This window comes from Glycine max, chromosome 15 (genome assembly GCF_000004515.6).
Source record: "Glycine max cultivar Williams 82 chromosome 15, Glycine_max_v4.0, whole genome shotgun sequence".
Taxonomy (NCBI): domain Eukaryota; kingdom Viridiplantae; phylum Streptophyta; class Magnoliopsida; order Fabales; family Fabaceae; genus Glycine; species Glycine max.
In genome coordinates this window covers 4117159-4140984 of record NC_038251.2, presented here as the reverse complement: position 1 = coordinate 4140984, position 23826 = coordinate 4117159, and the positions used below count along the sequence as shown (strand labels likewise).

At 31.8% G+C, this 23826-nt stretch overlaps 4 protein-coding genes across 4 annotated transcripts; 3 read left to right on the top strand and 1 right to left on the bottom strand.

Annotated features, from left to right (window-relative positions):
• The first annotated feature begins 6039 nt into the window (after positions 1–6039).
• Positions 6040–8038, top strand: LOC100820620 (cationic peroxidase 2). The gene is made up of 3 exons (XM_014767412.3): positions 6040–6574; positions 6760–6922; positions 7444–8038. Exons 1-3 carry the CDS (start codon positions 6179–6181, stop codon positions 7860–7862), a joined length of 978 nt encoding a protein of 325 aa, XP_014622898.1. The 5' UTR covers positions 6040–6178; the 3' UTR covers positions 7863–8038.
• A 2415-nt stretch (positions 8039–10453) lies between these two features.
• Positions 10454–12553, top strand: LOC100783523 (cationic peroxidase 2). The gene is made up of 3 exons (XM_003557050.5): positions 10454–10913; positions 11131–11293; positions 11837–12553. Exons 1-3 carry the CDS (start codon positions 10518–10520, stop codon positions 12244–12246), a joined length of 969 nt encoding a protein of 322 aa, XP_003557098.3. The 5' UTR covers positions 10454–10517; the 3' UTR covers positions 12247–12553.
• Positions 12554–15651: 3098 nt separating this feature from the next.
• Positions 15652–20421, top strand: LOC100817945 (3-hydroxyacyl-[acyl-carrier-protein] dehydratase FabZ). Its single transcript, XM_003547566.5, has 4 exons — positions 15652–16190; positions 16270–16330; positions 16416–16560; positions 20021–20421. The coding sequence occupies exons 1-4, from the start codon at positions 15977–15979 to the stop codon at positions 20270–20272; spliced, it is 672 nt and encodes a 223-aa protein (XP_003547614.1). The 5' UTR covers positions 15652–15976; the 3' UTR covers positions 20273–20421.
• Positions 20422–20599: 178 nt separating this feature from the next.
• LOC100527463 (light harvesting complex photosystem II subunit) lies at positions 20600–22044 on the bottom strand. Its single transcript, NM_001249486.3, has 2 exons — positions 21688–22044; positions 20600–21394 (listed from the first exon to the last, which is right to left on the bottom strand). Exons 1-2 carry the CDS (start codon positions 21918–21920, stop codon positions 20845–20847), a joined length of 783 nt encoding a protein of 260 aa, NP_001236415.2. The 5' UTR covers positions 21921–22044; the 3' UTR covers positions 20600–20844.
• Between the last annotated feature and the right edge of the window lie 1782 nt (positions 22045–23826).

Here is a 23826-nt window from a genome sequence, read left to right as displayed (position 1 = left end):
TTAAACACTACATTATTGTCAAGTAATTTACTCTAATGGCAAAAACTTATGTAAGTAACGTTGTTTACTTTTAAACTTATGAAATACTTGCATTGAAGATGTTCTCAGTTGTTTTTCATTGATGTTTGAAGAGAGAATAATTAAAAAAAAAAAAATATATATATATATATATATATATATAAAATAATTAATACATCTAAAAATTAGAAAAGAATCATATAAAAAAAATACAAATAAATTTCTAAAAATGAACATAATTTTTTTAAAAAAAGATCTTATACTTAGGTATTTTTTAGTTAAACATACTCTTTGGTAATTTAATTTCATATGATTTTTGTTGTGGTGAAGCCAAAGCCAATAATGATCAGTGCTCAAGAAAATATACACGGGCCTGGATTTAAAGTAATTACTTTAGATGCTATAATTAAGTAGGTATAACTTAATTGATTAAATAAAGAGTGTTGCCGTCAAATAAAATATACGAGTTACTTTATTTGAATTTTATGGATAAAAAAACATATTAGACTACTTTATATATGCACATGAAAAACCAGCAAAGATTTCTTTACTTCTGTCCACACTTATATCTTATTGTTTTAACGGAGTAAAGAAAATCTTATTGCTTTAATGGCTGCTTATATAAAAACACACTCAAGGAAACAACTTTATTTTTTTTTATGGTTGAGTCATGAGTGGTTTGTTCTATACTTCTATTAACATTAAAAAATAATAATTCATGACTATTAAAAATAAGTAAAAGGATATACTCATATAAATTAAGTAAGAAAAAAGAATGATAATAATAATAATAATAATAATAATAATAATAATAATAATAATAATAATAAAGTTGAATACAAAACATAAAATCATAAAACTACAAATCATGTAAAAAAAATATGTATTAATTAGTAGATAACAAATTTGTAACTTGACAATATGTTTCGTATATGATATATCCATTTTGTTTTAAATTATTTTGAGGAAATTCATATATCTATGTAAACATGTATGACTTGTAGCTAAGAATTTGAAACGGTAAATAATTTTGTTGACATCTCGAAAATATTTGAATAAATTAGAAAAGGAAGGAATAAGCACGTTAATTGGAAGTAATTATAAGAATGTGATAATTTTAATTAGATGGTGGTTCTTGTGGTATAAAGAGAATAAACTTATAGGCAAATACCTATGATAGATATACCTATGTGTACGTATTAATTCTTAAGATTGCAACATAGTGGATTGACGATACTTATACGTGTGAGAACAAAGGAAATCTTTCTAGCATTGTTACTATGTAATATGTAAAGAAGTCTTTCAAAACTTAAGATGAGTCCGTAAGCTTTAATTTCTTTTATTATGTTTATAAAAACATATGAAACATCATGTAAATTGTATGGATCCATTTTTGTACATATATTATTGTTCGCTGACATAGTCTTCTGCATGTGTTATCTACTTGATTTGAAAGCAATTTTAATAAGGAAATAAAACTAATAAGATTTAATATTTGTTGATAAAAAATAAGATATAAAAATATTTTTTATTTTAATTACAAAAATTCAAAAGACTAGTTGAGGATAAAATAAAATAAAATATGCATATTAATCTTACAAAGTTTTTAGCTAGGTTTGGTCAACATTAATAAATCAATGATTTTGACATATTTTTTTCAGATACTTATTGTTTATAAAATATTATTAATAATACATGCAGTTATTGTGACTGTTAAAAAAGTTTTCAAAATTAAAATTATTGAAATTTTATTTAAGATCAATTTCATTGTACTATAAATTGAATAAATTGGTTATATATATTAAAATTGCTTAATTATAATACCCATTAATAATTTTACAACTCAGATATTTATTTTTAAAAAATTATGAATTATGAAGTTAAGCTTACATTAATTAATCACTTGGCAACAGAAAATTAATATTGATCTAAATGAATAAGTGAAGAAGAGCTGATATTTACACACCACGATCACACCCGTGTACAGAAATATGAGGTCTGATATTGAATGACCTTAGCTCTGGTGATAAGTATATGTTGCTTATGGGTGTTATACATTACACTATTGCTAAAACTACAAGAATGAGGACTTGTTCAAAGACTTATGAAAACAAAAAATTAATTAAATTGCATGCATATTGGTTGCTTACTCATTCTCATGCAATAGTAATTAATGAGCCTATAAATACCTACACCACTTGACATGCATTCTCGGCCAACAAAACTTGCACTTCACTACTTCAGTCTAGTATACTTTTGCTTATAGTAAAATGGATGGTGGTAATTTGTTGAACAAAGGAAGGCACTGATCGAGAATATTTGCCCTGCTGTTGTGTCCATCTTTAATATCTGATATCCTTGCCCTAGCTGCTAGCTCGTGATGCCGTTGTTATGGGAATTAACCTGTGCTTTGCCTGCTCCTAATGATACCATTGCAATCTAGAAGCACAAGTTTTCTGTTCTTGGTCTCAACATCCGACACCTCGTCGTTCTTGCCGGTAACTATGCACTTTTTAATAATTCAAATTTTGTAAATTTATATATTGCACGATTTGACGTGTGAGTAATTTAATAAAGTTGGACTTCATCATATATATGGCTTAATTTGCACCACAACTTAATAATTAAGATTGATGTGATTAATTTATATGTACTCATATATAGGCGGGCACACGATTGGTAGAACAGCTAGGCAATTCTACGCAGATAGAATATACAGTTCAAATGGTACGGATCCTTCGATCGACCCTTCATTATATTTGTTCCATTTATGCGACAAATTTAAATGGACGACTAAGGAAGCAAGTGGCACTAGACACTGGTAGCCAATTGTCTTACTTCATTATATTTGTTCCATTCTGATAAGGTGCTTTGGAATGATGCTTCCACAAGGAAAATTGTTAAGAAATATTCAGGCACACATCGCTTCAACCGTCTGATTTGGTAAATCTATGGTCAAGATGGCCAACATCTCATGACGGCCACTAATGGTGAAATTCGAAGGACGACATTTCCGCTGTTATTAGTTATCACATATTTACTCAGCTTAGTATAAGAGAGATACATAAATGCTAGTGTTACGTAGTATTAAGTTATAGGTTTGCGTTTGTATTAAATACATATCAAAACATGATATTATAATATATTCTTTTAAGTAATACATAAGATTTTGAGCTTTAGTTAAGTTGATCATTGTGTAAGAATAGGTGAGTTATTATAATTTTTTTTATTTTTATGAATAAAAATAAATATATAAGACTTAAAAGAAATAAGATCTAATTAAAAATTAAAACTAATTAACAACAATTATGCATATATTTGAACTTAATTACAGAAGGAATTAGTATTCTACAACTTGAAAAATTAAGGTTCAAATATTTGTTCGCATTTACAGTGTCACAGTATCTTCAACAGGATGATTATTACTTCTAAAAAGAGAATACTTCAGGAAAACAATAAAAACTAAAATAATAAAATAATTTCCACGACAAAAATATATTTAATGCGTGAATTAAGGATTAGTTTTAAAGATGTTAACGTGTCGTATATCATGGATGGAAGACTGATGAAAATGGATAACTTACTATTTGTCAAACAGGACCCACCTGCTATCCCTACCTAATTAGTAATAATTACAAGGAGAAAATCCCTAGTCGTTCATACATCTGCAATTTAATTTCACGTGCATGTATCATGTAATGATGCATATGGAGATATAACATCGCATAATTATTTCCACAATAATTGCCGTTCCTGATATGATATAAAATTATTTGTGCATGTATGTTTACAGAACTTAATATCCTATTTTATGTACCACAAAAAAAGACTATTCTTTTAAGATAGCTATTTTATAATCAAAGATGAAAACTTAATTTCGAGAACTTTTTAATTATCAAGTCTATCAATTAAATAAATTATTACATCAATACTTTATAAAAGTTTTTTTAATTAAAATAAATTTGTTAATTGTTGAAATTAATAATTAAAGAATCGATAAATATTTTTTTATTAGAAATATCATATTTAATATTATCAATACACACTAGTTACTATAATTTTTAATAAAAAAATATTTTATTAATTTTTTAACCATTGCCCTGTTGGTTAGCAAAACTATAGATACAGAGAACAAAGTATGATGATAAATGTCTTCATTATTAATAATTAAAATTTTAATTTTATTAGATTGAAATATATTAAATTAAAAGATAAAGTTTTCAGAGTTAAAGAGGAAAATATAAACATGATTTATTTAATTGCATAATGTAATATATAAGTCTATTAATTTAATATAATATGAAAAAATTTAAAATCAAATTCAAAATGAAATTAACTAAAATTAAAATAATTTTAAAATATGATTTATTTAATATATAGAATCAACATTTTTAACGGTGGGTCAAGATTTAAATTTTAATATCCAATTAAAATTTAAATTGTGTGAAGTATATTCATCGACTTTATCAATGGTTGTCGCGGAATTTGAATGACTATTATTTTTGTGTGGTCTTTTTTCTGGATAATTCTTTATCCACAAAGCTCAAATATCAAACATTATTTAAGAAGTTTGAGTTGAGTTTTACTATTAATGACATGTGGATTTAAATTAAGTAAAAAAACATTTCAGAGAGAGAATAAATAAAGAGAAGTTATAAATAATTCTTAAAAGAAAAAAGCCTAAAAATTCTTGGGCATTAATGAAAAAGAAAACTCTAAAAATAATTTTGTTTATACTGAATAAAAACATCCCCCCCCCCCCCCCCCCCAAATTATAGGTGAAAAAATTCTACTTTCAAAATTTTAATGTAAAAGTATTCTCAAAGGACCCATTTAATTAAAGTATATATTTAATTTTTTAATCAAATATATATTATGTCCATGTTATTTTAATTTGTTGGATCCACTTATAATTTTTAAGAAACTTAAAATATTGTTAATAAAATATGCATTTTTAATTAATTTTTAAATCATTATTTTATAATAAAAAATATTATTATATTCCAAATGCTTATATCATAAACATATTTTTAACGTGACAATATTCATAACTAATTAATCATTTTGTCTTAGGTTTTACTTTTTGAGGCTACCCACTTTAATCCAACTAATATGTATGAGTCATAATCGAATCATATCGATCACTTATAGAAATAAAGCTAGCGCGCGCTCTCTTAGAACTTTTTTTGTCTTCACAATATTCAAACCAGCAATGTTATTTAAAGAGAAAGAAAGCCCTTACCTAGCCTCTTACGTTAATAGAACTGATCATAATTGATTTATTTTCAAATTCTGCATCTAATTTGAACCAAAAGAAAATTCTATATCTTCCGTTCAAACAATAAATTCGGAAAATTAAATTTTATGAAACTTAATTCCTAAAAAGCATAATATTTATGATAACGAATATTCATCTTTAGTTCTGATAAACTAAATTAAAATATTGATATATAATTTCAACCTCATCACAATCGAAAAATTCCATCCACAGAAAAAAGATATATTTTTTAGAAAAGAAAGTGCGGTAGGCCAGACACATGACTCACGTTGAGATTCGTTCCCACCCAAAAAGAGAGATATCTCAAATGAAGAAACATGAAAATGAAAATGAAGATGATGAAAATAAAATAAAATATATGCTAATTTCACGATAAAAAAAATAATTTTTTTTTCAGTATTATTTCTATCTTTTCTTCCAAAAGCACACCCTTAGTTAGTAATTTACTCAAGGTGGAGACTGGAGAAGTTCTTTGGTACTTTTCGCGGCAGCATCCAACTTCGTCGCCTACGAACGTGACAAGCCAAGTGCAATAGCATTTCTTAGAAATATCCCACCACTTATTGCAAGTGGAAGTGGATAATGAAAAAGAAAACACCACCCTTTGACAAAATGCACCCATTACGCGTAATCATTTGCATTATCACTGCATCCCAGTAGACAAAAGACGTGACCCCAGCTTCATGCACCCTTATTATATACTTGCACAAGCCGATTTTGCTTACTAGTTCTCCAAAAGTTGACCAAACCATCCTTATAAATTCCTTCTCCACATCACATTATATTCATATTCAACACAAATTTAACTATCTATTTCGTATAACATTTCATTTCACTTCACTTAGGGTGGTGCATTTGCAACCCTTTAATTTCCTCACAAAAATGGAGGAACGTAGTTTGTACTCACTAGTGTTTCTTGTGCTTGCTTTGGCTATTGTGAACAAAGTGCATGGGCAAGGGACGCGTGTAGGGTTCTATTCGAGTACATGCCCACGCGCTGAGTCCATTGTTAAGTCCACAGTTACAACCCATGTTAATTCTGATAGTACTTTGGCTGCTGGGTTGCTTCGGATGCACTTCCATGATTGCTTTGTGCAAGGTTGTGACGCTTCTGTTCTCATTGCCGGTTCTGGCACTGAGAGAACAGCATTTGCAAACCTTGGTTTACGAGGATTTGAGGTTATTGATGATGCAAAGAAACAGCTCGAGGCTGCATGCCCCGGTGTTGTGTCTTGCGCTGATATCCTTGCTCTTGCTGCTCGTGATTCCGTTGTTCTGGTAATTCATCAACACTCAAATTCTATCCATTTTGAATTTATATATGTACTACAAATAATTAATATTATAGCCAAGTTGATGAGTTCAATATATATATTTGTATGCATCATGTCGTGCTTATAATATATATATATATGTACGTATGTGTTTATAATTAATTAAAATTTGGCATTTTTGCATGGCAGAGTGGTGGACTGAGTTATCAAGTGCTTACTGGACGCAGAGATGGACGCATATCACAGGCTTCCGACGTGAGTAACTTGCCTGCTCCTTTTGACTCTGTTGATGTTCAGAAACAAAAGTTCACAGCAAAGGGCCTCAACACTCAAGACCTCGTCACCCTTGTTGGTAATTACACTTACACATATATAAGTTTGTTTACACACTTCAAGTCAACGATCGAATTGATCATCATTTCAAATCGAACTCATACTTTTCACATAGTATATATCACGGTTGCTTTGTGACAGCTCAGTTCTAACTATAGGTAGTGGCAAAATGCAAATAGAATGACTTCACATTAACTTTAATATAATTGTTGACTTATTCACTTTTTATTACACTTTCTTATATATGTAACGCACATTAGAATAACATCTTCTTTCTTTCTTATTTTCTATCATTGTCAAGTGATATGACATTTTTTTAAAAGGATACGTGTTTGAAAAAAAATTGAACAATGCTTTTCAATGGATATTATAAAAAGGTACAAACAAAAGTGCCGTGGAAAAATCAACACTAAAATTAACTTCATACGACTATATCTTTTATGAAAACAAAAGTATATGTTATATGAAACTAAGATACAGGTTCACAATACAAAGTTGAATTAATGGATTTTATTTTTGTTAACTAATGTATATATATAGGTGCACATACCATTGGTACTACAGCTTGCCAGTTCTTCAGTAACAGATTGTACAACTTCACCGCGAATGGTCCTGACCCTTCCATCGACCCTTCATTTCTTTCCCAACTACAATCACTATGCCCTCAAAACGGTGACGGTTCAAAACGAGTAGCGCTAGATACGGGTAGTCAAACCAAATTTGATTTATCTTACTATAGTAATTTGAGGAATTCTCGTGGAATTCTGCAATCTGATCAAGCACTATGGAGTGATGCTTCCACAAAGACAACTGTTCAGAGGTACTTGGGCTTAATAAGAGGGTTACTTGGATTAACATTCAACGTGGAATTTGGGAAGTCTATGGTGAAAATGGGCAACATTGAGTTGAAAACCGGTACCGATGGTGAAATTCGCAAGATATGTTCTGCCATCAACTAGATTTATAGCCACTTCAAACAATTAATAATTAAATTGCTTCTAGAACTGTTTCTCTGTTGGCATTTGCCAGTGAAGTGTATCATATACAATTTGCTTCTTTTGTCTGGCCAGACGAAATATTTTCATCTTGAAAGTGTACAAGTTACAGAATAAATATTAAATTTTGTTCAACATAATAATCCTTTTCTAAATAACATCAAATCAATTTACTCAATTATTGATTAAATTAAATATTAAATTTTTTTAGAGAAACAAATAGTTTTTAATTATTAATTGAATTACCCATATATTAATTTTTTTGAGTTTACATAGAATGATGAATTAATTTATCAACGTCAACATGTGTCGGAGATACTTTGCATCAATATAATATGGTGATAAAGAAAATAATTTAATTTTGATATTGTGATTGACAATTTTGTAAATTTAAAATATTTATTCATGTTGTGGAAGATGTATACATGAGTAGTGTGTATTGCATAATCGAGTTTTGATATATTGTAAACTGCCGGGTTCAAATCCTAATCTGTAAAAATGTGGGGGGTGAGAATTCAGATTAGCGAAAACTATAAATCTCAAGGGAATTGCTGATAAAATAATGTTAAAACAAGTTAACCGCATACGTTGCGACTTGAGACCTTAATATATTGATATCTAAATTAATGAAACATGTTTGAAATTAATACTTTTTTAAATAATCACTTTTTTCAATAATATTTACAAAAAAAGGCGTTTAATTAAAAAAAAAACTGAAAAATACTAATTCAAACACATCAAGCCTTTATTTTATTTTTCTCATCATTTTAACATTTTTTCCCCTGCTAATTTTCTATATAGATATTTTGGCTTTTATTGAGATGTAAGTTATCTGTTGGCTGTATCCATTGATGTTATATTATATTCGATGAGCCCTTTCCATTATATAGCAGCTTCAGTCATTGAATTTGTCTACAATAAATTGAAAGCTAGCTGTAATATGTGTGATGTAGATATTAAAGCTACAGTATCACACAACTTGTCCACAGTTTTCTTTAGCGGTTTTCTCAACTAACATTTGCATTAATTATAACTAATACTATAGAATGAGAAAATTTCATATTGGCCAACTTAAAATATGACGAGTTGGATCTTTTCATTGTGGGAGAGTAAATACAAGTTGTTGATATGATTACCTGATTGATGAGAATAAGCACGAAACGGAAATAACGGATGAAAATAGACAATTGCTTAGAAGTTTCAATCTAAGACAATGTCATATGTGTACTATGGGAATGCAATATTAATTATTTTACGTTACTATGGGAATGCAATATTAATTATTTTACGTTACTTTTATAGATATGTTGATTTCCATTGTATGCTTGCATCCAATTATTAATAAAATATTAAAAAAATTGATTTTAAACAATATAAATTATTTAACTTAATTCTACTTTTTTCAAAAAATTAATAATTTAAAACAATATTAATTTATTAAAATTTTGATTTTAAATAATATGAGTAAAACTATTAATTTCTTACTATTTTTTATGATGCAAAATTTTAAAAAATTGTCCACTACTTACAATCACATTTCACCACAAATTTAGTCAAATTGCATGTTTAAACGCTTTTAATAGTATGGGAACTGATCATATCTAGGAAATGAACCCCATTTCTTAGTGAAACTATCTATCTTATCAGTTATCAATAAAGAAATTATTGTGTTTACAATCAACTAGTTTTTGGTTTATATTTAGTCAAAATATTCAACTGGTTGTCAGCTGACACAATTGAATCTTTGGGGCAGGCCTACAGAAATGGTAAAGGTTGCAAACAAATATATATTATTAAAAAAATTAGTTGACTTTTTAAAATAAGTCTATTTAACTTAATTATATTTTTATTCATCCTTTTACTAGCATCAATATTTTGACCTCAAACTCTTAAACCTCTTTAAAATCACCTCATTTGGGAGATATTATCTAGTGCTCAATGATCATTCGGACTCTATTCTTACTAAAGGACACTTAGTAAATTAAGGTTGGAAGATGTTTACAAATTAGTCTTGACATCGACTTTCAATTGCCAAATGTAATATCTTTTGAGTGTAGATTTTACTACATCTTAATTGTTGCGTTGAAATCTGGTCAATTTTTCACAAAAATATTCAGTTTAGCTTCTAAAAAATATATAATTTATTATATTTATATTATATATTTCTTCTTTTCCTTATATCTTTTGAGTCTACCAGAGTTCAGTGTCGACAAATTTTGTTCAGTAGAGGATTGAGCTTTCCCGCATAAAGCTCTACTTTTTGGTGTGGTGGTCACCAAAATGGAAAACTTTGACTAAATACACACTCTCACGCGGTATCATTTTTATTTGCACCAGCTGCATCACAGTAGACCGTGCCTCGGCACAAGACAAAACCCGTGAGCTCGGTTTCATATGTATGTGAACCCTTAGCCATATCATCATTTCAATACACTTGCATTGCATGTAGCCGGCTTTGCTTACTCTTTCTCCAAAAGTTGACTTTTGTTTTTTTGAGATACCCAAAAGTTGACTAAACCACACTTATAAATACCTCCTCCTCCTCATCACACACTCTCTCACTAAGTGCCTAAACAAATATTATCCATTACATTTACAACTGTTAATTTCCTCCCAAAAATGGAGGGACAGAGTTTGTACTCACTAGTGTTTCTTGTGCTTGCTCTGGCCATTGTGAACACAGTGCATGGGCAAGGGACGCGTGTAGGGTTCTATTCGAGTACATGCCCACGGGCTGAGTTCATTGTTAGGTCCACAGTTCAATCCCACGTTAGGTCTGATCCTACCTTGGCTGCTGGGTTGCTTCGGATGCACTTCCATGATTGCTTTGTGCAAGGTTGCGATGCTTCTGTTCTCATTGCCGGTGATGGAACTGAGAGAACAGCATTTGCAAACCTTGGTTTACGAGGATTTGAGGTTATTGATAATGCAAAGACACAGCTCGAGGCTGCGTGCCCCGGTGTTGTGTCTTGTGCTGATATCCTTGCTCTTGCAGCTCGTGATTCCGTTTCTCTGGTAGTACTTAACTCAAAATCTATCAATGTTTGAATTTATGTAATGTTGCAAATAATTAATCTCATAATATATATGTCTTTGTTAGCAAAGTGCAAGACATTTAGATTCACTAGTTGAATCAATTGCCAAGTTGAGTTCAATTAATTAATTAATATATTTGTATACATGTAATGAGGTTATAACTAAAATTTGGCTTATTATATAATTTGCATGGCAGAGTGGTGGACCGAATTGGCAAGTGCCTACTGGACGCAGAGATGGACGCATATCACAGGCTTCCGATGTGAGTAACTTGCCTGCTCCTTTTGACTCTGTTGATGTTCAGAAACAAAAGTTCGCAGCAAAGGGTCTCAACACTCAAGACCTCGTCACCCTTGTCGGTAATAACTTTATACAATCACATGCACGTATAAGTTTGTTTACACACTTCAAATCAATGAATTGATCATCATTACTACAATTTCAATTTAGTAGATATAAGATTCACCAAGAGTTCATCACTTCGAATTTCTTAATTAATAAAACTAACAAATTGATACTTGATCATAAAAAAAATTCGATTTTGCTTTGTGACAAGTGAGGTTCTAACTACGTAGTGGCAAAATGCTAATAGAATCACTATATGTAAACTGTATCGTTGACTTTTTCACGTCACTTTTCTTATATTGTCATTAGGAAACGTCTTTTTTGGCTCTTATTTTTTTCCCATTTTCAAGTGATTAATTGGATATTTTTATAGGGTGTTTTAAAAAATTAAAAGACGTTTTTCAACGGGTATACAAAAAACTGAAAAATTCTAAGCACTCAAATTTACTCGAACTTTATCTTCTATGTACGAAAAGAAAAAATCATGTGAAACTAAGGTACGAGTAGTTAACGATAGAGTTGAAATAACTAATTTATTTTGGTGAATACATGTGTAGGTGGGCATAGCATTGGTACTACAGCATGCCAATTCTTCAGTAATAGATTATACAACTTCACTGCAAATGGTCCTGACTCTTCCATCAACCCTTTATTTCTTTCTCAACTTAGAGCACTCTGCCCACAAAATAGTGGCGGTTCAAACCGAGTGGCTCTTGATACGGGTAGTCAAACCAGATTTGACACATCTTACTTTGCTAATTTGAGGATTGGCCGTGGAATTCTGCAGTCTGATCAAGCACTTTGGAATGATCCTTCCACGAAGTCATTTGTACAGAGGTACCTGGGCGGCTTCAAAGGCTTGCTTTTCAACGTGGAATTTGCAAAGTCTATGGTGAAGATGAGCAACATTGAGTTGAAGACCGGTACTGATGGTGAAATTCGCAAGATATGTTCTGCCATTAACTAGCTAGCATGTTAAAATAAATGTATACATTGCTTAGGAGAAGCGTGGTTTTATTTGTCTTTGTTGAAGTGTATGATATGCATTTGTAGTTTGTTTTTTCTTTTTCTTCTTTTTTGGCTGGTGAGACTAAATGTTTCCAAAGTGTAAAAGTTTACAGAAAATGTTATAGAATAAATAGTAACTTTTTTTCTTTTTCCATGAAACTATTCTAATAATTATGGGCAAATACTCAAAAAATTCTCACTCCAAATAATTTTAAACCATTCTCATTTTATCTTTATTTATGCCCTAAATCTTCTTTATTGTCAATTTCTTTCGATCTACCCTACCCTCCTTAACCTTTATATCTAAATTGAATTTTAAAAGAATTTTTAAAAGATGATGTTAATAGTTAACCTTATATCATAATTTATATTATTCTTTATAAATCTAAAATATAATTTATATATTCAAAGATATTTATTTATTATGAAATTTAATTATAATATAACTTATATGTTTAAAAATATTTGTTTGCTATAAATCTAATATTTCATTGAATTTAAAATCATTTTCTCTCCTCTGAATTCTCTTAATATTTGTATAAAGGAAAAAATGAGGCCAAAGATACTCTAATTCTGTCCATTTCCTTTTAAAACCCTAAGTACACTGTTTTAAAACCCTCAAATTTCTTCTCTTCAATATCTTTCCGTTTAAACACTATCTTAACGCTGGCTACTGACATAGTGTATATAGCTTATTATAATTATAAAATGTAATTTTTCTGAAGAATGGCGGGAGGCATATACATATTAGATATCATGAATTCCATAATTTTCTATCTATTATTTTAGAGATTTATAATTCATTTATTTCACTGGACAGTTAAATTCATAAGAATCGAGTAATTAGTTTTTTAATAGACGAAAAGTTAATCATTTTGAATAATTTGCTTTCCAATAGATAGAAAGTTAAGCATTTGGGTTTTAACTTCGTTCAATCCGCAAGAGGAGGGTTTAAACTAAGCCTCAGCTATGTGGGTTAATAGTTTTTTTGCCTGGTAATCTTCTATAGATATTTGGGCTAATTCATTTACTGAGCTGTAAGTTAGCTAGCTATTGGTTGTAATCATTTGGTGTTATATTTTCGATACATTGTTTAATTAGAAAATTGACAAGTGATAACTACGGTATATATATAGCAGCTTCTGCCGTTGAATTTGTCTACAACGAAATGAAAGCTAGCTGTAATATTTACATGTATGACGTGGAGAAGCTACAGAATATATCAATACACAACTTGTCCGTAGTTATTTTTTGGAAGTTTTCTCAATCAACAATATTTGCATTAGTTATAACTCATATTATAGAACGAGATATTACCATATTGGAAGGCCTAATTAAATATGATGAGTTTGATCTTTCCATTGTTAGACAATGTTCTATATCAGGTTGATGAGAATAAGTACAAAGCCGAAATTACGGATGAAAATAGACAATTGCTTAGAGGTTTCAATCATCTAAGACAATAATGTCATGTGTATGCAATGGGAATGCAATACTAATTATTTTTTTTGGAAAAAATATCTAAGATCCCGCTGTCCTTTGAAGTAGCCATAAATACAATACTAATTATTCATTCGTTGATGAGGTGATTTCCAAAGAGAGATGTTGACTTTTGTAACAAACTTATCAAGGGATTTGTCAAAGGGGCCCGAAATGAAAATGAAGTCAAATAATTCTCTCTTTAATAACCAATTAAAATTAGATATTTATTTTATTATAAATTCTATCAATTAATATTAGGGATGTTTCTGAATTGGAATGGATTGGTTTTTTATTTTATTTTTACTTTTATTTTTTGAAAATATTAAATAAGAAATAAGATATCTAATAAATAATTGAAATATTAAATATTTTATTTATATGTCATTATATAATTAATAATTGTATATTTATCCATCTTAACTCAAATAGGTAGTAAAAGAATTTCTTTTAACTTAATGTAATTTCATAAATAGATAAAAGTTATATGATAATTATATAAATATATAGGAAATAAAAATAAAAATAAAAATATGATTTATATTATAAATTAATGAATAAAAATATACATATTTTTATGAGTTTGGTTTGGATTAGATTAGATTAGATTCGATCAGAATTTAAATTCAAAGATATTTTTTCTTTTCCATCACTTTGACATATATAAAAAAAATTCTGAAATTTTATTTTTTATGATATTTTAAAATTTATTATTTTTTATGATTAACAAAGATGGAGTTGTTTAACCTCATTTTTAGTTGGGATCAATTAGACCAACCCACTTATTAAGGCTAAAATCTTTTCGTTGTATTTATTCATGAATTCTTTTATAGAATAAATAATATTTACTCATAGTCATCTCTTCACAAATTAGCACGTAGAATATATTTGTTAATTTTTATTATAGGAAGTGAGAAAAATGTTGAAAGGGTGGGGATATAACTAAGGACAATATTGTCATTTCAGAAATTATAAAAAAATGGGATATGAACTTGGACAAAAAAGGATGAGAATAACATGGGGCAAACAAAGGCGGAACATATGGAGTGGGCCTAGGACAGATCCAACAGAGATTGGGGTAAGAAATAAGAACCCTGTGGACTGGACTGGGCTCCATTGTAATAGTATCTAACATTCACTGACACACAGGATGTTGCTAGGTGCACCGGACATATTGCTTGTGCACCCAGCATTAAAACAAAATTCCAAAAATACCCTTGAGTATTTTTTCTTCTACGGATTATATAATTCGTATGAGTTACACGGATTACTATACAGATTAATAAGTATTTTTTTATAATTTGTTTCAAAAATATATTTTACAAATTAATGATCAAAGCAAGAGTCAAACCTATAACTTTCACATTAATAACACCACATTCTAATCAACTAAGCTAATAGACAATTATCTTATAAAATAAATAATATTGTTATATATAACACTAAAATTTCTAATATATATTTAATACACATGTAAATTTAAATAATAAATTTTGTGACAATTGATTTTGATATAACTCATACGATTAGCTAATCTGTATGTTTTTTTTAATTTATTAATAGTAATTTTTTTTATTTATAAAAAAACATATGAATTAACTAATCCGTATGAGTTATATCAAAATTAATCATTACAAAATTTATTATATAAATTTATATGCGCATTAAATATACATGAAAAATTTTAGTGTTATATATATAACAACATCATTTATCTTGTAATATAATTGATATATTAATTTAGTTGGTTAGAGTAATCCGTATGAGCCCAATCCACAAGCCTCATACATAAATTGGGCTCATACGAATTAGTTACCCCTAAAGGACAAAGCAGAAAAATCCACAATATCATTTTTATGAAAGGACAAAGCAGAAAAATCACGTAATTCAAGGTGTAGCAGCAGCAATTTTACTAGGGGTGTTAGCAATGCCCGACACCCAGTGAGTGTTGTACTTTTTATGGTCCAACAACCCAACAGTGAACCTTGCTTGAACAAACAACAACAACTTGGGAGGCTCCGCCCTAACTGAAACTCAAAACGTAGCATTCCTTTCGAACTTGCACTTTGCAGCCTTTTTAACTTCAACTTCATTGTTTCTGTCGCCTTGCTTTGCTTTTAACGTTAACCTGCAATTGCATAAACTTTCAATAACTCAGTGCTCACACTTCAATTACAAGCTTTGGTTTTTCACTTCACGCTTGAAACCCAATGGCAGCCTCAGCTTTCTCCAACACATTGGTTTCTCCCATTTCTCTTTCATCCAAAGCCAAAGCCAAAGCCATTTCATTGCAACCCAAATTTCCACTTGTCAAATTCCCCAACCCCAGATCCCATCCCTTGTCGAGGAAAACGACGTCGCTCACCACGTTTTGTTCCTCCGATGCTGCCAATGCTCCTCAACATGACACCCCAATTGAATTAAGTATGAATTTCATCTTGTTTCTCCCTTTTGATTCCCATTCTTTTTTTTTTTTTGAGAAGCAATAGCGCGCGTTTTGCAGGGTATCCCGCATTCCCAACCGTCATGGACATCAACCAGATTCGTGACATTTTGCCCCACAGGTACTCTCAACGTTTCTCATTTTCTAAATTGTTTTGTGAACATTGGTGAGATTCACATTCACCTTTTTTTTTTTCTTTTTGTCAGGTTTCCTTTTCTTCTGGTGGATAGAGTGATTGAATACAATCCTGGAGTTTCTGCAGTGGCCATAAAGAATGTGACAATAAATGACAACTTCTTTCCTGGACATTTTCCAGAAAGGCCAATCATGCCTGGTGTTCTAATGGTCGAGGTACTAAACTATACACTGTGCTGCTTGCTGCCTGCCCCTACCTTTATTATATCTCTAATTATTTTGTCCTTTTCTTGTCTCTAAACATGTTATGGTAAAATGGAATCAATTTGTTACAATGTCTATGCTTGAATTTAATTGTACAAAGGTTGTGGTATCTCGTCAATCTTGTTTGCTTTACCTGGATTTATTCTCAGAATAGTAGCTCGTTTGAAACTATAAGAAGGAACAACCTCTTCTAAACTTAATTTTGCATCTGCAAAAGGATGTATCCATTTGTTTCAACTATGAAGTGTAGTGGTTGCAATTATCCTAGAGTCTTTGTGTTTGTGAAACTTGTTTTATTTGCAGCTCCAGTGGAACTTCTTAAATATAAATTTTAAATGATTCTAGGCATAATTGTATCAGGCAACAGAGTAGATTACCTTTGCTCTTACTTCTTAGTAAACCTCTCTTAAATTGATATACGCCAGTGTGATTGTTGCACGGACAATTTTCCACAATAAAAATGTACTCTGTTACAGAGCTCTGATTGTATTAACAAGTGAGAAAATCTATGAATTTGACTAACCATGACCAATAAAAATAGTTAATGTAGATTCCTGTCAACGTTGAATACATTCTTGCTTGCTGTATGAAGAAGTAAATTTGACTGTTTTCTTCTACAAAATGAATCAGTGTTTTTATTATAATCTCACTCTTTTCCGTGTATGTCTCCTTACTAGTGTACTCACGTATATAGTATTGGATATGGTAAATGTAAAATTTTTCCTATATTTATCTATTTCTTTATTATATATTTTGGATGGATTCTAGGGTAGATCACTATCATAGCTGGTCCATCATGTACCATTATTAAAATTCATCTACGGTATACAATCTTATTATATACCCTCCACATCAGAACTTTACCCTCCCGAGTCTCCCTCCCTCTTTGCCGCCTCCGGCGACTCCTCCACCACCTTTGACTACTCTGTCACCACCCACCACTATCACAAATGCCAATATCACCAACCAACCCTCACCCACACCCCCACTGTCACCTCACACAACGGCCTCTTCATTGCCTACGAACAGGCCCTCCACCTTGGTATCGTCCACAAATTCTTGAGCAATAAACAAAAACGCACGACCAAAACAAATTAACAAACACATGAGAGAACAAACGAACATGGGAAGGGGTGAAACAATTCTGAGTGTGTCCATCTACTTCTTTCCGGAGTCGAGGGCGACCGCGATGCTTCTTGGCGAGATGTTCACTGGAAGAAGCTGGAGTGTGGGTGAGACCTAGGCCCAACGCAATGTAGCCATCGGGTGAATACTTTCTTGGTTGGCCCTTTTCTTTGCTAAGGGCACCAGCGCACACGTCTTCAATGCCCTGTCTTTGAGATGCTTAGGAGGAGGAGGGTTGTTGTTGAAAGGGAATTAGGTAGTAGTTGTGGCCATACATGGGCCTCGTACCCTTCAACAACAACTCTTCAATGATGGCCCTCACCACCTCTTGATTCTCTTTCTAGAACGACAACTCTCTTTCTTCTGAGCCTTTCAACAACAACAACGACAATGGCACATGCAAGGCATTGAAGTTGTGTGTGTCAATATCCTCAGAGTCCTCAAAGAAAAAGAGGGGTTGGCCCAGAAAGTACTTGCCCGATGGCAACATTATGTTGGTCCTAGGCCCCAACTGCGCTCCCATTTCTTCCACCTGACCTCCCACCAAGATGCAGCATGGTTGCCCTCTGGCTTCGGAAAGAGGCAAATGGCAAATGGCTGCGCTCGATATTGTTTCATCACTTCCCTTGTTTGTCCATTCATTCTCTCATGTGTCTGGTAATTTGTTTTGATAGTGTCTTTTTGTTTGTTGCTCAGGAAATGGTGGACGACGCCAAGGTGGAGGGCGTATCTATAGGTGGTGGAGGAGCCACTTCGTGAGGCAGAGATAGGGGGGTGTGAGATTTGGAGAAATGGGAGTGGACAAGGGTTGGTGGGTACAAGAGGGGAATGGTGGTGGTACGTGGTGAAGGGGCTGTCAGAGGAGGTAGAGGAGCCTTCAAAGATGGAGGGTAAAGTTTTTATGTGGAGGGTGTTTAATAAGATTGTGTACCTATAATTTAATCTAACTGCTCTTAATAATGGTGGTCCACCTTAGAATCTATCTAATATCTTATCATAAATTAAAAATGCACTAAAACAATGAATTAGTCTATCATAGGATAATAAAAAAGGGCTTGAATTAGAGGACAAATATTTTTAGTCACATGGATTGTGGATAGGCATTTATGTAAGACAGTGACACATTCTCATATTAATGACTTTGTTTGGACACTCATTTTAAGCATTGAAATTAATTTTGACTCCTGCAAAAAGAGAGTGGAACTGTGAGAGAGAGACATTTTCAGGACTTTGAAAAAGTTTTTAGAAGTATGCTAACAAGCTACACCTTTGGGTTTGGGAATATTTTAACAAGTTTAAGTTTTAGCTTGCTAGAACTACCTTAAAAATAAATATTAGTATATTCTTTAGAAGGAGTATTTTTTCAAAGCTACACCACCTTTGGGAGTATTTGATAAGCACCCAAGTACTTGGGAAACTCACCCTTAAAAGCTAGTTGTTATGGGGAGAGAATCAATTACTTAAATACTCCACCTAGTATCCCATATTACTTGGTGTGGTGCTTACGCACCTCATAATACCCAAGTCCCTATCAGTATTTTAACAATGCTATGGTATAGCTTGCTAAGACATTCCTTCTAAAAAAACAAGAGTATATTAACAAATCCTATATATGAGTGTATTGGAAATATACAAGGTTGTAGGTCTTGGCATCTACTTGAGTTCCCATACTTTTGAAGGTCTGTGTTTAATAAAATGAATGACATATACTAATTAATTAATTTTCAAATTAAGTTTCTTGAATCCAATGTAAAATTTGAAGATTGAAATTTGAGGTTCACAAGTACTTGTGACTAACTTCATGTTCATATATTTCACCCTTGATTTAGGATATGATATTTATGTAGGTGACGTTCTTTCTTTCTGTGTCAATTTTCTTTCATCTCTCATTTATGGCATCTTGGTTTATACTCGTAGGAAATGAAATTTAACTGCAGTTTGCATTCATTTTTCTGGGTTGAGTGCATTATACTCAAATGACAGGTTGACCCTTGTCTACTGTCTAGTTTAGATTTGTTTACCTTTTACCATTTTCAATGTGATAAGAACATCAGCAAGAGTCCAATATCTAGTCTCTGAAACTGGTTTTGTATCTTCATATTGATTGGACCATCATACAATAACTTACGACTACTTGTTAGATGGTAAAATTTATTTATATTTAATGAATTATATTTCTTAGGCTCCAACTTCTGAAAGACTTTGAGATGAACAACTAGTCTTGTATGATTTCTGTTGCAATAATCTTCTTTAAATGTGGACATGAACATGAGGTCATTTGCTGCAGGCAATGGCACAAGTTGGTGGTTTGGTCATGTTGCAACCTGAAGTGGGAGGTTCTCGTGAAAACTTCTTCTTTGCTGGAATAGACAAAGTGCGGTTTCGTAAGCCTGTGATAGCTGGGGACACCTTAGTTATGAGAATGACACTTACTAAGCTGCAAAAGCGATTTGGAATAGCAAAGATGGAAGGGAAGGCATATGTTGGAGGTGAAGTTGTGTGTGAGGGTGAATTTTTGATGGCAATGGGGAGTGAATAAGTAGACACATTCCTTCCAACTGGAATAGAGTTGATTTTCTAGCATCTTTTAATTTAATGCTTCTGCCTTTTAATGCAGAACATCGTGAACATTTAATTTAATGTATGCATTTTCAATGAAATTTATCTAAGCATTCTGTTCTATTTCTATATGGCTTCGCTTTGGCTATTCAGTGCGAAAATTATCTTTGATGGATGAAAACTTGGCATTTGAACTTGTGTGGTTGTATCCCCATTTGTTTCAAAGTATTTGTTTATGGCAATCCAATCCTTGTGGACATTTTTTTACCCTATTAAGTATGACAGATTCTTAAAACTCTACTGGAATTGGCACACATATAGTAATATTTTTCAAGTCTCCCAGATGACTTCAACTACTCCTGGTTTGGAAGAGAAAAGTAAAAATACAAGTATTGATACGATGGTTACATTAGAGTGCAGACATAAAGTGAATGCATCCAATTTTAGATCATAGAATTTGAATTTGTCATGAAGTAACACAGACGGGACAAACAAAGGTTGATTTGCAACTGTCTAGCCTCTCAATTCAATTATCTACATGAAATGTTTAATTTACAAGCCAAGAGCACCAAGGGGGGTCTTCCCTTGTCCAGCCTCAAAGTAGAAAATCAGCATGGCCAACATAGCAATCCTGGCATGCTTAATCTCAGCCAATTTCAATCTTTCCAGCTTCTCTGTATCCGGAATGTAAACTCCATCCTTGATAGTGCCAGCAAAGCTCAAAGGGTCAAAGAATTTGCCTCCTGGGTAGCCTTGCTCACCAGTGGCATTGGCAAAGTTCTCAGCTGTTCTTGACCATGGAGTGGCCCATTCCACTGACTGTGAGTCTGGGTTGAAGAAATCCACCCATCTCTTGCTCTCAACCCACCCCATGAGGATCAACTGGGTTCCCAGAAGAGTACCAAAGGAGAAAGGAGCAATTGCATTTGGGTCAGCTCCAGCCTCAAACCATGGCACTCCACTCCATGCCTGCCCCACAAAGATTCCTAGAACTGCAGCCATTGCCCACCTCCCATGAATGAGCTCAGCTTCTCTGTACCATTTGAGGAATGCTGGGTCCTTCCCAAGGCCTAGTGGATCAAAACCATAGTCACCTGGTAGCCTGCAATTGAAACATAATAAATCAAGTTCTGGAGAGAAACTTAGAGGGAAAAGTGAGTAAAATTGTCTTCAGTTTTCAAAATTTCGACATCATTTCAAATGACTCACACCCTTAAGTTAGGACCATATTCAACACCAATACAGATGACTCACACCCGTAAGCTCAGACCACAAAACACTTAATTTTAGAAACAATTTTCAGAATATGACAAATGGATTGCTGAATATGCATGGAATTATTATAGAAAACACATTTTGAAACCAAAAAGTGGGAAGGAATTTGGGTGGACTCACGATCCATCAAGCCATTCTGGGTCGACGAGATTGCCACCACCTCTAACACCAGGGAGCCATGACTTCTTTGGTGCAGCAGCAGCTACCACAATGAGTCTTCTGGGATTAACAGTAACAGCAGCACCAACTTTGCCTCCAATAGCAGTGGCCAGAAGGGTTTGGCTCCTGTTTCCTCCACTCAAGAAGGAAGATCCCAACCCATTTAACACAGCACCAGATGTTGCAGCTGCCATCTCTCTATCAAGTTCTCTGGAGAGACAGTGAGAAAAATATTAGAGGCTGATTTTGAGGTTCACTTTGCAAATGCACCACTTGGGAGAGATTTTATGTGTGAATGGATGTGAAGTGAAGTGGGACAAAATCTAAGGGACTCTCACAGAAGGCCAAGTAGGACAATGAAATCTGTAGAAGAAATCTGAAGCTATCGTGGATAGATTTCGGACCAATAGGAACTAGATGTCCATCCTCATCCCATGTTGCTTCCTGCCACGTGGACAACTCAACCACCGATTCCACTCCACTTACTTACGTTGTTCTTTGATTCTATCTTTTCCTGTTGTCCATGTTTAGTTCCTTAGGAAGATAATTTGCAAGAGGAGAAGCATCCCAACAAAACCATTTTAATTAATGAAGCTAGACGAGCTTCTTCACCTCACAAAATACTGCATGGTATCTTCGTTTTTTCAAATGCCACGGGCAATATCTAACTGCCACCAAAGAAGTGAATATAATTTATAAAAAAATATAAGAACTAAGAATAAAGAGAAGTTTTAAGTAACAACCTGGGATATTTTGATTGAAAGAGTTATTACAAGGAAGATGAGTGACACTCCTTCTGACATACTTTCTATTCAATATTATAAGTTTCAAAACCATAAGTGTATTTATTAAAATTTTATATCTTTTAATAAATTTCAGTTAATAATATAAAAAATATTTAAAAGAATGTGTTAATTAATAAATTGCTAATGTTTCTCTTGCAAGGAATATCAACTAGATTTGTACTCAGTTCATGATAAGAGAAAATATATCCACCTTTTTCGAAATAACCCAACCAAACGGTCACAATATTAATAATCTCTTCCTCTCAATAAACAGAATCCGTTCATATAAGCCTTTCAACCAATGCACCGTGCCTCTCACTCTCACTCTCACAAGGACACAACCCTAGCATCCTCTCTCATTCACAACAACAACCACACGCTAATTCTTCACTCTCTTCTATTCTCTCAAATTTTTACCCACTTAGAAACCATGAAACAACTCCCCTTTGAGCCTCCATGAGCAGTTAAAAAGAGGTGGAGGCCTGGCCAATTTCTTTCCCTTTACATAGTAAAAACGATTTTATATATTCAAGTTTTGTGTATGAATTTTTTTTTTTTGAAAGAACTAATTTTATTACTATCTAAATGTTTCATTTTGAATATCAAAAAGTATATTTCTACTCCTATTTTTTAAAAACTTTTTTATATTTAATGTTTATTGAATATCTTTTTTAAGAAACGAGATATTGCTTATAACATAAAAAAATTAAAATAATAATAATAATAATACATAAATTTATGTTAACGAAAAATAATAGTGTAAAAAGTTCACTTCCTTTAAGTGATTCTTTAATTAAATATAAAAATATTTTTCACATTATTTATTTTCACTTTCCCTTTCATGCATCTAAATAAGTAGAGGGGAATTCTTATATATATTTTTTTATTTCTATATCCATGCATACTATATATCTTTCTTGATCTACTTTTCTTTTAAATCCATTATTTCTATTTATTTCACTCTTATTTCCTTTCTCACTATTTCAGCTCATTTTTACGTAATTTTGTTAATATTAGTACACATTAATTAATAATAAAACATGAGTTTAATTAATTTTGTTCCTCTAATTTATTTTTAGATTGAATTTGATCATTTTACTATTTGAATGTTTTATTAAAAGAGATTCAATTAAGTCTTTTAATTTAAAAGGTTTAATTAATTTTTTTACGAGTTTAATTTGTCTAATTTAAAATCAATTTTGAGTCTTTTTAAAAAAAAATTGAAAGTAGATGGAAAAAGATGGGATCAAGTTAAATTCATTTTAAAAAAATAAAAAACCTAAGTGAATCATTTTAAAAAAACATAAGACCTAAT